The sequence below is a fragment of the Myxine glutinosa genome, chromosome 11 (assembly GCF_964187855.1).
Source record: "Myxine glutinosa chromosome 11, kmMyxGlut1.1, whole genome shotgun sequence".
In the NCBI taxonomy this organism is placed as follows: domain Eukaryota; kingdom Metazoa; phylum Chordata; class Myxini; order Myxiniformes; family Myxinidae; genus Myxine; species Myxine glutinosa.
In genome coordinates this window covers 115,921,631-115,937,790 of record NC_136271.1, presented here as the reverse complement: position 1 = coordinate 115,937,790, position 16,160 = coordinate 115,921,631, and the positions used below count along the sequence as shown (strand labels likewise).

The window sequence follows — 16,160 nt, the reverse complement described above, 5'->3', positions numbered from 1 at the left end:
CATTCTCCACTACCCCTCATGCTTACCCACATCCCTTGTTGTCCGTCTCCATCTATTTTGTACATCGGCCCTGCTGTTGGCATTTCCCCCTTCTCTTTCTGCTGTTCCCTTTGTTCCGTTGTGTCTTGATCCTTTCTGTGTTCTCGCTCTTCCACGATTCTTGACGAGCCGGCAGAAAGATCAGCATGAAAGATGTCCTCAGGAAAATACTGTATGCATATGATCTGGCAATAGTAGGAGAAGGCAAACAGGAAATGCACGAAGTGCTGGAGGAGCAGAAGGAGGCATTTGAGAAGCATGGACTGAAGATGAGCCTGGAGAAGATGGCGGTAATGTGGGTCAGACAGCAGAAAGAGAAACTGTGCATTAAGGTAAAAGGGAAGGAGATAAGGTAGAGAAATAGTTTTGTGTACCTCGGTGAAACGGTGACCAGTGATGGTCATTTGGAGACCGAGCTATGGAGGCGGGTACAAGTGGGTGCGAATGCATGTTGGAAAGTTGGGGGTTTGATGGCGGACAGGAAGATGTCAAAGAAATTGAAGGCGAAAGTTTCGGTGTCTTGTGTTACGCTAGCCTACTTCTGCACTCTGGAAACGGTGGCACTGGCAGAGAGACAACAACGTAGGCTGCAGGTCTGCATAAAGAGCTCGGTCAGGAGGATTGTGGGAGTGAAGCGTGTGGATAGGAGGAGGATGGGCCAACTGAGGGAGGAAATTCATATGCAGATGAGCTTGACAGGAGGTTTGATAAAGAGCTGGCTGAAGTTGGGATGGAGGTAGATTGCTTTCCAAAGAGAGCAGATGTGTTGAAATAGTGAGGCAGGAGAAAATGGAGAACGCCTCGGTTGAGATGGGAGGATTGTGTGAAGATGGATGTCAGAAAAGTGGAGATGGATGGAGAGTGCAGAGAAATGGCTAATGATTGAAGGTGGTGGAGGAGTGTTGTGGACAGAGCAGCAGCTTCCGGGCCGGTCTCACCCCATATGAAGGGATTTTGAGGGAGAACTAGAAACATTATTAATCCAATTTCAACTAACCTGTCCATACACCCAAGGCCGGCTGCTAATTTGGTTCTGGGTTCCCTGGAAGATGATGCCCGTTTCATTCAGAACATACTCCGTCCTCTCCAAATCGCTCTCCATGTACACCGAGTCATCTGCAAACAATGAAATGACACATCCCTGTGATCATTTGAATCCATTGTGGAAATGGAGACCTGCAAAGCATCACGTGCCTACTTTGGAGCCAGAACTGGATTTAAATTGCCACAGCATTCTACTTCATGATTTACTTAGTAAATGTTCGAAAATATGTGAAATTCTGCAAACATTCTTTAATTACAACTTGGACTTTTAATAATACTTTCTACAAATGTAAAAGTTATTCCTTTTTACAGGGAGAGATTTTAAAGGGTCATTGTGAGACGCAGCATGACCTTCATATTTTTTATCAATCTATGCGATCTCAAATGCATTTCCTTGATCTTCCCATGTGTATCCTTCCTGGTGTTGATTCAGATTCTGCTGAATTGTCAACATAATAACACAAGAAAAGCAAACTCATATAAATGATGTTTTATATTTCTTAATGGAGCAATAGAAGGTACTCTTGGTTATTTATTTTTCTTTTCCATTCAGTATTTTTGGCAGTGCTGCCTTTTCAGACGTAACATTCTAATGCAGCCCCAAAGGCTTCAACCATAATATGTAGACTGGTATCAACTATATATATATATATATATATATATATATATATATATATATATATATATATATATATATATATATATATATATATATACGTATATATGTGTATATATATATATATATATATATATATATATATATATATATATTTATATATATATATATATATATATATATATATATATATATATATATATATATATATATATATATATATATATATACATACATACATATACATATAATATAAAGCTGGCGTGCCGACGGACATCGAGCAGGTACATCGGGAAAAAAAAAAATCACATAACCGTCGTAAAGCGTCCGGAAATGAAAATTTAAGCACAAAACCGTAAAGGCATGTGTGAAAAACAAAACGAAAAAAAAACCTCAATCAATAGCTAGCATTTGAAAATTGTAACTTCTATAAGTGTAAACTCTGAAATAAATGTCAATAATATATATAAATGACAAAAGCACACATAAATTAAAATTTATATTAAAAACCGTAAATGCGTCCGTAAAAAAAAAAAGAAGCTGATAGGAAGCTGAGCTACGAAGCTGATATTTGGACTTGACAATGATCAAATGATTTGGCTGTAAAGGGTATTTTTGATTTATTGATTGATCAATTAATCGATTAATTATTTTTTGATTAATTAAAGAATTATTATTATTTTTTATTAATGACTTATTTAATTAAATTTCTAAAAGTTACATCTTCGGACGAGGCACTAGTGGTTGAGTTATAGTTTTAGCCAATTGATTAAGAAAATATTTTATGACAATCTTTTATTGATTTTAATTATGCAATTAATCAATCAATTATTGTGCAACTCTCCCTCCAAATACAGTCTCTATGAGCTGGAGGATATTTAATTATTTGGCATTAATTAAAGAATTATTATTATTTTTTATTAATGACTTATTTAATTAAATTTCTAAAAGTTACATCTTCGGACGAGGCACTAGTGGTTGAGTTATAGTTTTAGCCAATTGATTAAGAAAATATTTTATGACAATCTTTTATTGATTTTAATTATGCAATTAATCAATCAATTATTGTGCAACTCTCCCTCCAAATACAGTCTCTATGAGCTGGAGGATATTTAATTATTTGGCATGGGGGCGCTGTACTTTGAATGTATCTGTATTTGTATATATATCTTTCTTCTTTCGGTTGCTAATTATACTTATGTGGTCGCAAGTTATACATGAATACGCAGCATTCTTTTTCTCAGAATTTATGATCTTCATCGTTGAAATGGTGTTGGGCCTGGTGTTTGGCTAGCCGCTAGGGTGCCAGCTTAGGATGTTACCTAGGATCCTGGGTTCGAATCCCGGTCGATCGCTGAATTAACGCCAGGGGGTTGACTCAGCCTGTCATACCCTCCGAGGTCGGCTAATTGAGTACCAGTTCACTGGTAATTCCCTGTTTGTCGTAAAAAGGTGACAAACAGGGTTGGTGGCAGAAAGGGCATCTGGCCGTAAAACATTGCTTCAAAAAGGGGACCGAAAAACGACAACAACCACGGTCCCCGAAAAAGGCCAACCCCCGCTTTGCGGGGAAAAATGGCCTCTAAAGGTGGGGGTTTTTTTTTTTTAAATCTTTGAAATGCTGGGTAAAAAGTCTTTCGGCTTCGTCATTTCAACTACTGAGGCCCTCCTGCCGACATCAGGATTTTTGACATTGAGGTTTACCCTACCTTTTGACCTGCCTGGTTTCGTTAGACCTGTCCAGTATAACTCATTGGGTTATCGGGGCACGCAGGCCGCTCTACGATGGTCAATTGGGGCGAGATTGACCAATGATATATATATATATATATATATATATATATATATATATATATATATATATATATATATATATATATATGACACTGAAGCTCATGGAAGAGTGTGGTTGTTGGTGTTTCATATGCAGCCTATGGCTGCTTGTTGCGTCATTTCCTGGAAGCTCGGCTGTGCTGCTAATGCAGTGCCCCTGTTACCAGTAAGCTGACAGGTTGAGTCAATCCATCTGGTGTTAATTCAACAGTACGACAGGGGCTCAAACTCAAGACCCTAAGATCTTAAGCCAGCCACGTTAACCATTAAACCAACATCAGGTTTGGAAGAGCAGGGTGGCAGAGGGTAAAAAGGCAAAGTACTGATAATGTGAGAAATGAGCAAGCCAATGACTGAACAGGAAGAGAGAGAATGAATACACTGCAGTAATTGGCAAGTCAGAGGGTTGAGTGAGGTAGGGTTAATGGGGGTAGAAAATAATGTACATGGGGAGGAGTGATGGATGGCACATGAGCTGGTACTGCAGGAAACTTCTCTGGTACTGCAGGAAATCTAAGATGGAATTATCTGGTCTGAATCATCTCCCCAAATTCTCTCCCCATCGTAGATATAAGGGAACCACCTGTTCAAATTCCTAGATATAAGAGGAAGATTTAACCATCTCCCCATCCTGGAATTTCCACAAATAGGAGAAAAGGAGAACATAAGAGAGGAGTTGGGTGGTAAGCCTTATTTGACGAGATTAACCAAGAGAGGCCTTTTATTTACTAATTTGATTACTAATTTGAGCTTTTCATGAATTCCATCGTGACGGAATCACCATGTGCACTCTAATTTTGAACATATAAGGTAATTATCTTGAATGCTAAGAAGAGCAGAGAGAATTCAATTATATGTATTGAACCAGAACTGTCACATGGCTACAGACGAGTACTACTCTCAGTGAGGCAGACCAGGTAATGTGACGGAATCACACGTGGGTGACGATTTTCATGGAATTCATCTTTTGATTCGTAATTTCAGCTTTCCATTACTAAGGTAAGTTTATTAACTTGAGCTTTTTTGTGAAGTATTTAAAAGTAAAGAACATCAATGTGACTAATTATAAATGTGAATCCTATCATTCTTAGTCAAGACAACTTTGCCAAAATTTCTCCTGGACGCTTCCGTCCAGTCATAAACTTTCACCTGGGCACCACGGGTTGAAGAGCACATAGATGTCTGTTTCAGGGACTCTCTTCGAGCGTTGCTTTCCATCGGCTCCCATTAGCACCAGGTAAAGCTCAAAGCGTCCGACAAGGCATTTTGGAGAGAGCGTCACCTCAATGTCAAGCACACATGAACCCTGGCCTTGCCGCAACCAAGCTCCGCGGTAGTCTTGCTGGCGTTCCAGTGTCACTGGTAGGGAAACTAATGTCCCTTTGTTCACTTTGGGAGAAAAACCTGCAAAGAAACAGTGTTTCAAAAGAGAAGTCACTCTCACCTGAAAACATATTGTTGACTTTTTTTTTTCTTTTTTTTTTCTATACAAGATTGAGGCTAGTGTAAGAGCTAACATTGATCACAAAAAGACAAATTGACGCATAAAACATAAAATATATGATAAAGGGAGCGGGAGAACAAGATGGAGAGCAGGGACATCGGGAGATCTGTGGGAGGGAGAGGGCTTGGGGGGAGGAGGCATGGGAAGGGGGGTGGGGTGGGGTGGGAGAGGTAAAAAAAACAACAACACGTGGACACTGCTAGGACTTCCAGGAAGGAAGTCGGTATTTCAAAAAAGTGGATTTGGGGTGAATTAACGGGGGTAGAAAAGATCAAGGTTTTGGATGGGGGAAGATAAGAGATGGTGGTCAACAGCTGTTTTAAAGACATGGAGGGAAGAGTGGGAATGAAGAGAGTGAGGGAGTTTGTTCCAGAGGCGGGGAAAAAGAGTGAAGGTGAGCAGAGTCTTGATTTTGGCAGTTTAACCATCAGAGGGTGGCTGGCAGATCTTGTGCGACCTGTAGGAATATTTGGGGGACAGAGCACAGACAGAGATGGAGGAGCAAGGCCGGAGAGGAGTCGGTGGAAGACAGAAAGACCACGAACCTGCCTGTGGTGAGTGAGTGAAAGGCCCTCGGAGTTGACTTCATCGCAGGAGATTCCAATGATTCTGAAAGCATGAAAGCATGACAGCCAAAGCATGAAAAGCTTTGGTAGCTTTCATGTTATAGCCCTTCGTCAAAGCAAGATGCTCTGCTCTAAAATAAAATAAAAATCTATGCATTATCTGTTTCGTAAGACATTCCAGACAAATGCTGCCCAAAAGGATTTCACCTTTTGCTGAATCTGGGTCCGTCATATCGAGGGAATTTTAAAAACAGATGGTCTAAATTTTCGGGTTTCTGACAAGTACCGCTGGTAGTGGTCCCAGAACAGTACAGTGATACCCTATCCTATACAGGTATGAATTAAGACGACAGAGCAGAAGGAGGGATGACAGCCTTGCTTAAATAAATAAATAAATAAATGCATTTAGTTTTAAGAATCGCGAATGTCTTAAATTTTTCAGATTTCACTCCAGATTTCAATACTTATTTAGTGTATGGGCTCCGATCCTCAAAGCACCAGGTAAAGCTTATTGAACCATGTAAACACCAGGTAAAGCCAAAGTTTGTTGATGTTGTTGGTGTTGTACAGCCCCAGACAGTTCTCTCGAACAAGCCCACAGCATGGAGACAGCTGATCAATCTCCCAGGAACGACCCGGAGATTCCCCACATATAGGATGGTGTACCCCCACCATCACGAAGTCAGGGCCACGACAGGGTTAGAAAGAGAGAGAGAGGCAAGAGGGAAAGGGCTGGTGCATGACTGTTCTGCCATGACGAATCTGGGCAGCAGGGAAGAATGTGGAGGATTTGGCCCCCAATTAGCGTTGGGGGGTACAACTACTGCAAAGACGCATCCCTGAAAGTTGCTGTTGATGTTGTTGATGAGAGTTTTGCTCGAACAGGCCCGTGGCATGGATATAACCGATTGATCTCCCAGGAGTGACCCAAAGACCCCATCTAGTTTGTTTTGTTGTGCTGTGATAATCCAACGAGTTGCTGGGCCTAAAGCAACTACCAATGACATATCCGCTTCAAGGAGAACGAAACATCAATGAACACCATCACCTCAATACCAGTTACTCACCCATGCAGAGTTCAATGCGCAGATTGTGTTCAGAAGGGTTGAACACATTGCTGAGAGTCACTCTTATCGAAAATGGCTCCCCTCTCCGCACCACCAGGTTAGTATGATCAAACTCTTCTGTATGATGCCTTAATTTGGTGTCCCCCAAAACAGCACCAAGCATATCCACGTTTTGCACATTCAGTTCCTTTGAATCTGGTTGTGGGGTCAGTCGGATACATATCAACTACAAAAAATTTCTGACATTATCAGAAAATTAGGAAATTATACAAGGGTGAAATTTTAGGTTCAACCCGACACTCATGATCTTTGTTTTAATTCCAACCCCCTACCCAAACAAATTGCAAATTGGTGATGAAGGAAAGGAAGGATATGGCTGACATTTAGGGCGATTTGGGAAACATCAGAAAAATGCATTGTCAGACAAGCAAAAATGAGAATTGAGAAAAGAAAAACACATCAAGTTAAAAGTGATCAAAGGAAAGCGAGAAACAAACCCCATTTTTTGTCCACCAAATCAAAGGCATGATGAGTATCAGCCTCGAAGCGAGGCGAATGATCAATACTTCCAGGGCGCAAGCAAGAACCAAACATGGACTTCAGGTGTCGCCGTCTGCTTGTGTAATCGCTGAATTTATCACCAGCTGCCTTGGGGGTGACGCTGTTGAATCGATGGAAGCGGCCGGGCATGCTACTTGGTGAAAGTGGTGGGCCATAGTCTGGAAGAGGCATGCCACCTATCGATCAGTGGAAAACACATCAGTTATAAAATGCATTAGTTAGAAAATGCACTAGTTAGAAAATGCAAACATTCATACATACACATATACATGTATATACATATATATACAAATATATATATATATATATATACATTAGGGCATTTTATGGCATTTTACATTTATATATAGTCACTTGAAAAAGTAAGTACACCCCATGTAAAGTTTTGACTTTTTCAACATATTTCAACATACAGCTATTTGATCTTCATTTCAACAATATTGATAGATAAAGGTGATTTAATCTAACAAATATCATGAAACATTTACATTTTGTAGTCCATTGTATAATTTAAATAAACATAAATGCAAATTTCGCATGTGGAAAAAGTAAGTACACCATTGGCTCTAATAGGTGGTATTGCCCCTTTGGCAGAAACAACCTCAAGTAGGCGTTTCTTATAACTGTCAACAAGTCTCTGACATCGATTGGGAGAAATTTTTGCCCACTCCTCCATGCAGAATTCTTTCAGCTGTGCGATGTTTGAGGGATTTCTTGCATGCACAGCTCGTTTCAAATCTCCCCACAACATCTCGATGGAATTTAGATCCGGGCTTTGACTTGGCCATTCCAGAACCGTCAATTTCTTTATTTTCAGCCATTCCTTGGTGGATTTACTGGTATGTTTAGGGTCATTGTTATGTTGCAAGGTCCACCTTCGGTTGAGCTTCAACTTTCTGACAGATGGCCTCACATTATCCTCAAGCACCCTCTGGTACAATGAAGAATTCATAGTGGATTCTATGATGGTGAGCTGCCCAGGCCCTGATGCAGCAAAGCTGCCCCAAACCATAATATTTTCACCACCATGCTTTACAGTTGGTATCAGGTTCTTGTGGTCAAATGCTGTCTTTGGTTTTTGCCAAACATGTCTTCTGGTACTGTGGCCAAATAGCTCTACCTTTGACTCATCTGTCCAGAGCACATTGTTCCAGAAGTGCTGGTCTTTGCCTAGGTGTGCATTGGCAAACTTTAGTCTTGCCCTGATGTTCTTTCTGGACAGCAAAGGTTTCCTCCTGGCACACCTCCCATGTAGATCAAATTTGTGCAGCCTCTTTCTTATGGTAAACTTGTGCACTTTGACATCAACAGTGGCAAGAGCTACCTGTAGGTCCCGTGATGACATTCTGGGGTTCTTAGAGACTTCTTTCAGCATCTTGCGGTCTGCTCTCGGGCTGAACTTGCTGGGGCGGCCTGGCCTGAACAAGTTGGCAGTTGTTTGGAATCTTCTCCACTTGTAGATGATCTTCCGGACAGTCGAATGATTGATTTCAAATTGTTTGGAGATCTTTTTAAATCCCTTCCCAGACTCATAGGCATCTATAACCTTCTTTCTGAAGGCCTCAGAGAGCTCTTTTGATCGAGGCATGGTGAAGCCGCACACTTCAACAACAAAGAGCAAACCAAACTAAATGTCTGAGGTTTAAATAAGACAGGTTCCTCCAAGATCCTCTCTAACGATATTCTAATCATTTGCACCTGAGCGGGTGCACCTGATTCTAATTTTAGGTATTTGAAGTAGTGATAATTGTAGGGGTGTACTTACTTTTTCCACATGCAAAATTTGCATTTATGTTCATTTAAATTATACAATGGACTACAAAATGTAAATGTTTCATGATATTGTTATGTTATATCACCTTCATCTATCAATATTTTTAAAATGAAGATCAAATAGCTGTGTGTTGAAATATGTTGAAAAAGTCAAAACTTTACATGGTGTGTACTTTCTTTTTCACGTGACTGTATACATTTATGTATGTATGTATATATATGTATATATATGTATATATATGTATATATATATATATATATATATATATATATATATATATATATATATATATATATATATACATACATACATACATACATATGCATACACACACACGCAGTCACGCACACACGTTCCACTGATATGGACAGATCAGGTTCCAACAGGAAAAAGTAACAAGGAAACAGACAGATTGGAAACAGATTGGAAACAGATTCCAAGAGCAGAACAGATTCCACAGATAAAAACCAAGCACCACCATGAAAGCAACAACTCGAGAGATGGAAGGAGATGCTCAGAAAGGAGACAGGACAAATACAGCAATTCCAAAGAGGAAACCAAAGTCCAAAACTAAAGAGGGGAATCCAGAAAATAAAATACGAATATAAAATACATACTGGTTGCTGAAAACAAACTGAAAATTGAAATGATAGCAAGGAAAATAAAAAAACTACGAGGATAACATGAGAAAACAAGGTCAGATGTTTGAAAACAACCCGAAAATATTCTACCATGAACTTGGGAAACGGAAGCAGAATGTGTCATCCCCTCCTGAAAAAGATTACCGGGAACGATTCTGGAAAATAATTTATGAAGCTCGAAAATAACACAATAAGGAGGTGGAATGAATCTAAAACCTCAAAGAGAAGAAGCAACATCTTGAGGAATAATTGATGCAGAAAATAGAAAATAACATCTTGCAAAAAGGGCAAATTTCAAAAGCCCTGGCCCAGATGGGATCTCAAACTTCTGGTTAAAGCAATTTAATGCTCTCCACATTCACTGCGCTTGAGCATTCAATTAACGTATCCAAGGGCATCAAGGAAATGGATGAATGGCTCACCGAAAGTAACACTTTCCTCATCCCAAATTCTGGAGAGACCCAACTACCCCACAAATACCGGCCATTAACCCGTCTACCAACAACGTACAAACATTTAACAGGAATCATCACAGAAACAATCTACCACCATCTAACACAACAAGGAAGCCTTGAGGCTGGGATGCAAGAGAGGAGGTTACGGAACGATAGACCACCTATTACTAAACAAGGCCATACTCGAAAATTGCAATACGAGAAGAACCTAATTGTCCACAGCATGGATAGACTATAAAAAAGCTTTTGACAGTGTCCTATATTCATGGATGATAAAGTGCATGCAAATGTACAAGATAAATCCTCAAATAATCAAACTGATTGAGAAAGACATGGATCTATGGAATACCACACTAATCCTGCAGCACTCAGAAGGAAAGATTGAAATACCAAAAGTAAAGATACAACTTGGGATCTTCCAAGGAGACAGCCTTTCTCCTCTCCTGTTTTGCCTGGCCCTGGAACCACTAAGTAACCTCATTAATGAGCAAGGACACGGATACACCCGAACATCTAATAAAATAACATCCCCAAATAAACAGGAAAAGTGATGCATCTGCTGTATGTGGATGATGTAAAACTAAAAAGGATAAACACAGACATGTAGAGAGGAGATTGGGGTGGGGGAGGGAGCATGATGTGAGGGAAGGGAGAGGGGAATGGGGAGTCAGGGGAGGGACCAACAGGCGAGGAGAGGGAGGGCGGAGTGGGGGAGACAGGAGGGTGGTGGACACAGGGGAGGGAGAGGGGAGTGGTGAAGATAAGGTAGGGGTAAGGGACAGGGGAGTGGGGGAAAGAGATGAGTGGAGGAGGGAGGGGAGGGACAGGGGAGTGGGGGAGAGAGCGAGGGAAGGATGAGAAAGGGGTGAGGGTGAGAAGGGGAGGGAGAGGGAGGAGCGGGAAACTTTTGCTAGCTTTTCCCGTCACTTGGGATGGGTACTCTTCCTATAAAAGATTATAATGAACACCCAAGAGGTATAAATGTAAACTATAAATACACAAGGCTTTTATTGTCAGGAGCACATAGTATGACATCACGTGAGCCATATTATGCATTAGAACATGAATTTCCTCTTGTACATAATATCCTCTGCAAGCGAAGGACAATGAGAATGTGCAATCAGTATCATTTATATTTTCCTTTTTAATGTAAAATAAATCTGATTATAAAGCATAAATTTTATTCATAAAAATGCACAATATTCTTTTTCTAAAGTTAATTGGAGGGCGTGGGGGGCAGAGGGGCGCAACGATTAAGGTTCACCTCGGACGACGGATGAGAACATACCTTACTCGTCTTCAGCAATGCTGCGTACCCACCCTCTTCTCCACGGCTGTAGGTTTAGTTGCCGACAACCTGACCATGCGGCAGGTACCGCTGGGTTACATGTCCCAAAAGTCCCAAATGACTGACCTGACTTAAGTCGGATGCATTTCGGCCCATCAAACCTGCAGAATCCTGCCAACATCCATGTACCCATCTATCCCCACTGCTTTGAGGTACCCATTCAATTCTAGTTTAAACCCATCCACTGTCTATGCTTCATATTGTGTGAAAGAGTATCCAAGGAGGCCACTATGTTGTGGTTCAAATATTTGTCATTGTCAGATCAAAAGTAACACGTCCAAGGTCAATTGAGTGGAGTAAAACCCAAAATGATGATGCGTGATGTTAGTACCGTACTGATTAAAGATGAAATCTGATACCGATATCGATTACATTATCGTGAGATCATTGCGATGTCCCTTTTTGTGAACCAGTGTGATATTTGTTCTCGTTTGAAGGAAGAAGACCAAGAGAAAATGACAATTTGAAATACAAGGAATATGGTGTTGTAGTCAGTTGTTTTGAGCCCCTTTCATCAGTTTAGTGCAATTAACTAATTTCACCTGTTGCCAGAGAGGTTATCAGCCTGGTGTTGGCTTCGCGGTTAGGGTGCCGGCTTGGGATCCTCGGTTCCAATCCCAGTTGATCGCTGAATTAACACCAGGGGGTTAACCTCTGAGGTCGGCAAATTGAGTACCAGCTCACTGGTAATTCCCTGTGTGTCACAAGAGGCGACTAACAGGGCTGGTGGCAGGAAGGACATCCGGCCATAAAACATTGCTTCAAAAAGGGGACCAAGGTGCCCACAAAAGGACAAACCCCTGCTCTGTGGGGAAAAATGGCCTCTAAAGGCAATTCCAGAGAGGTTATCGATGTTCGACAAAGTAAATTGGATTTACTCAGTAAATAAAACCAATTGTGATCTAGAGAAAGTGACGGATACAACTAATCCCACATTGCCCCAATCCCTAGATTTAGAGCTATCACCGACGACCAAGTTTCAAGGACATTGGCAGGGTCTGCAAGTGGCAAATTTGATTGGCCGTAATAACGTAAAATGCCGTAATATTTTGTCCAAGTACGGCTAAACGGAAGGGTTTTGAAAGTGTCAGAAAGGCGATTTGTGTTCTACATTGTTCAAATTTATAATTAAATTTAAATAAAATAAAGATTTTAAAGGTTGTAGAAAAACATATTTTTTCGGAAGTTTACTGCCATTGATGCAGCGTCTTTTACACCACCTTATTTAACACATTGCATTATTTATTCATACCTGTTGTTAGTGTCCTTTATGACAGCCTTAAAAACAGTAGCTTTCCTGTTTGTAATGATTTTCAATTTTGTTTTATTGCCAGACAGGCAGACAGAGTAAAAAAAAATGATCTCATTCTTCTCTGCGTGTGCAGAGTCTGAAGAATTACTGAAATCTGAAAAATCTGAAGTACGGCAAAACAACAGGTTCGTGTTCCGATTTGTGTTCAAAATGGAACATTCAATTGAAATCAAGTTATTCCTCAGTCATAAACGGATTCCTCGATCATAAACTAACATTTTTAGACAAACTGACAGCCAGGCAGACAGACAGACAAAGTGAACCAACTGCTTAACCCCGCTTTTCGCTCCGCATGTGCCGGGTAATAATTCGACCTTCGAGATGAACAGTTTTATTTATGACTTTGGTCCAGTCTTTGGCATTGGTCTCGTCTAAAGGGCAGAAATTTATCGTACATTGCATATCAACACATCATCAACCAGAGCAGGTCCAATGCACAGGCTCTCTTAATCCACCCGACCTGTTTCCACCCTTACATTAAACACACCCTGTATATTCCAGAGAAATCACACGATTATGAGAATATGCAGAATGTAACTTACCAAGAGAGGTACAAAGAAGCCTTTCTGTTCAGGTGACCCGAGTGCTAAAGAAAGAAACTGAGCAAAAGTCAAAGGACGACTTCAAGGAAGTGCAAAGTGAATGAGACTGTGAATGTTCTGGCAAATAAGGTAAGTTATACACTTTGGGGTTGTGGCTCCTGGGAGTCAGGGAGTGGTGTTTTTCTAGGTAATCATGCTACACGTCAAGGCTAAATAATACAGAGAACGAGAACTAGACTTATCCTAATTACGGCGTAAAAATGTGCAGGTTAAGAATGTACCCCAGGCGGGCTGGGTGAGCGTGTCCTGACAGCTACATGTGGTGACTCCCAAAGCATTTGGCATAAAGGATGGGAAATTTCAAAATGGATAGGCATGTTTCACCTTCTCCAGTAGGAACTCCAATCCGATGTAGGATACTAATTTCCTGTGTACATCCACTCCTCTCTTCCCCCCACTCCCCTGTCCCTTACCCCCTACCCTCTCTCCACCATATCTATCTCTATCTCTATCTCTATCTCTATCTCTATCTCTCTCTCTCTCTCTCTCTTTCTCTTTCTCTCTCTCTTTTTCTCTCTCTCTCTCTCTCTCTCTCTCTCTCTCTCTCTCTCTCTCTTTCTCTTTCTCTTTCTCTTTCTCTTTCTCTTTCTCTCTCTCTCTCTCTCTCTCTCTCTCTCTCTCTCTCTCTCTCTCTCTCTCTCTCTCTCTCTCTCTCTCCTCACCTCTTGGTCCCTCCCCATTCCCCAGACTCCCCATTCCCCTCTCACTTCCCTCACATCATGCTCCCTCCCCCACCCCTATCTCCTCTCTACATGTCTGTGTTTATCCTTTCAGAGCCTTGGTTCTTAATATACTCTATGTTTCAGAGCCTTGGTTCTGCCAAAACAGTTTGTAGGCAAGGGGACATATGGGTGGCCCCTCTCTCAGCAGGAGTTAAGGCAGGAATTTGTAGGTTGCATACGTTCTGGCCATCCTCTCAGCCCCCAGTAAGAACGAAGAAAGCAGGTATGCAGGAATTTTTGGATTGTTTCCAGGAATTCTGAGACAAATCAAATTATTTTATCTGTGGGTCACACAAATCCATCAGTGGGGAAATTTTCTGTGCAGCCCATTCAACAAATCAAGCTTGATCAAATCCTGGGCCGAGAGTGAAAGTAGTCGGAGCACAAAGTCAGTCTGAGTGACAAGCTTCCTTACGTCACATGTGAGCACCCACTGCTGCTTCAGGATCACATAAGACAACTAGGATGAAATCTGTGAGCTACGGTCAGACGAGGCCAACACGAGGGTTCTGATTCACACTGAAAACGCAGCAAAGGATGCGTACAAAGATGTAGTTCTTACTGCTGAAGATACAGATCCTTGTGCTTACCTTTGGGTTCAGTCACACCATTCCATGCCCACTCTACCAGAAGTAGACACAGATCCGTCAGAAACACATTCATGTCAATTAGGTAGCGAGAAACCTAGGTATTGATGTCTGTATCCGTTTGATTGATCTACATGTGTTTACCGGATGCAATTCATTCACTGTCTTCACCGGAAAAGGAAATATTGGAGCAATGATGCTCACAAAGATGGAAAGTGCGTACCAACAGAACTTCAGTAATCTTGGGCAGTCGTGGGAGATTTCACCAGAACTTCTGCATCTTCGGGGTCTTATGGGTCTTTGGGGTCTAAAGCATCTTAGAGGGTCTTAAAAGAGTATTGGGGGTTTTAGAGGTCCAAAGGATATAAAAGGGTGTAAATGTTTAAAATGGTCTTGAAGGTCTATGGCATGTGTTCCCAAAACCAGGGTCATGACTCAAAGTTTAACCCCCCACACCTCAAAATCCCAGTTTTTGAGGGGGTTTTTTCACTTCAAAAGCATTTTTTCTGACAACTTTATTATAGGTACCGGGACCCTATGGATTGCGAGGTGATTTCAAGTTTTGGGTCGTGGGCAAAAAATTTGGAGAACTACTTGTATTATAAAAGGTGTAAAGGGCTCTAAAGGTCTACCTGTCTAAAACATTTTCTTTTTATAAATTTTTGCAAATTAACTAAAAATGAAAAGCTGAAATGTCTTGCGTAAATAAGTATTCAACCCCTTTGCTATGACACTCCAAATTGAGCTCAGATGCATCCAATTTCCTTTGATCATTCTTGAGATGTCTCTACAACTTGAATGGAGTCCACCTGTGGCCAATTCAATTGATTGGACATGATTTCGAAAGAAACAAACCTTTCTATATAAGGTCCCACAGGTGACAGCACATGTCAGAGCAGAAACTCTACCATGAAGTCCAAGGAACTGTCCGTAGAACTCAGAGATTGAATTCTGAGGAGGCATATATCTGGGGCAGGGTTTAAAACACTTTCTATAGTGTTGAAAGTTCCCAAGAGCACAGTGAGCTCCATCATTAGGAAATGGAAGGAATATGGAACTACCCAGACTCTTCCTAAAGCTGGCCGTCTGACCAAACTGAGCAACCGGGAAAGAAGGACCTTGGTCAGGGAGGTGACCAACAACCCAATGACCATTCTGAACGAACTACAGAGTTCCTTGGCTGAGATGGGAGAATCTGCCAGAAGGCCAGCAGTCTCTGCAGCATTTCAGAAATCTAGGCTTTATGGGAGAGTGGCCAGATGGAAGCCACTCCTGAGAAAAAGGCACATGACAGTACGCCTGGAGTTTGAAAAAAGACATGTGAAAGACTGAGAGCATGATGCAAAATATTTCGTGGGTTGATGAGACAAAAATTTAACTCTTTGGCCTGAATGCAAAGCGCTACGTCTGGTGGAAACCGAGCACAGCTCATCACCCATCTAACATCATCCCGAGCATGAAGTATGGTGGGGCACAAACATGCTATGGG

General features: G+C 41.2%; 1 protein-coding gene across 1 annotated transcript in view; it reads right to left on the bottom strand.

Moving 5' to 3' along the window:
* LOC137436956 (protein-glutamine gamma-glutamyltransferase K-like) overlaps positions 1–13,461 on the bottom strand; it is a 76,398-nt gene extending 62,937 nt beyond the window's left edge. The window contains exons 1-5 of the mRNA XM_068131206.2: positions 13,303–13,461; positions 7,167–7,406; positions 6,670–6,864; positions 4,682–4,936; positions 1,037–1,155 (exon numbers count right to left, since the gene is read on the bottom strand). Coding sequence (XP_067987307.2) covers positions 1,037–1,155; positions 4,682–4,936; positions 6,670–6,864; positions 7,167–7,401 — 804 coding nt within the window. The 5' untranslated portion in view covers positions 7,402–7,406; positions 13,303–13,461. The remainder of the gene's footprint in view (positions 1–1,036; positions 1,156–4,681; positions 4,937–6,669; positions 6,865–7,166; positions 7,407–13,302) is intronic.
* Between the last annotated feature and the right edge of the window lie 2,699 nt (positions 13,462–16,160).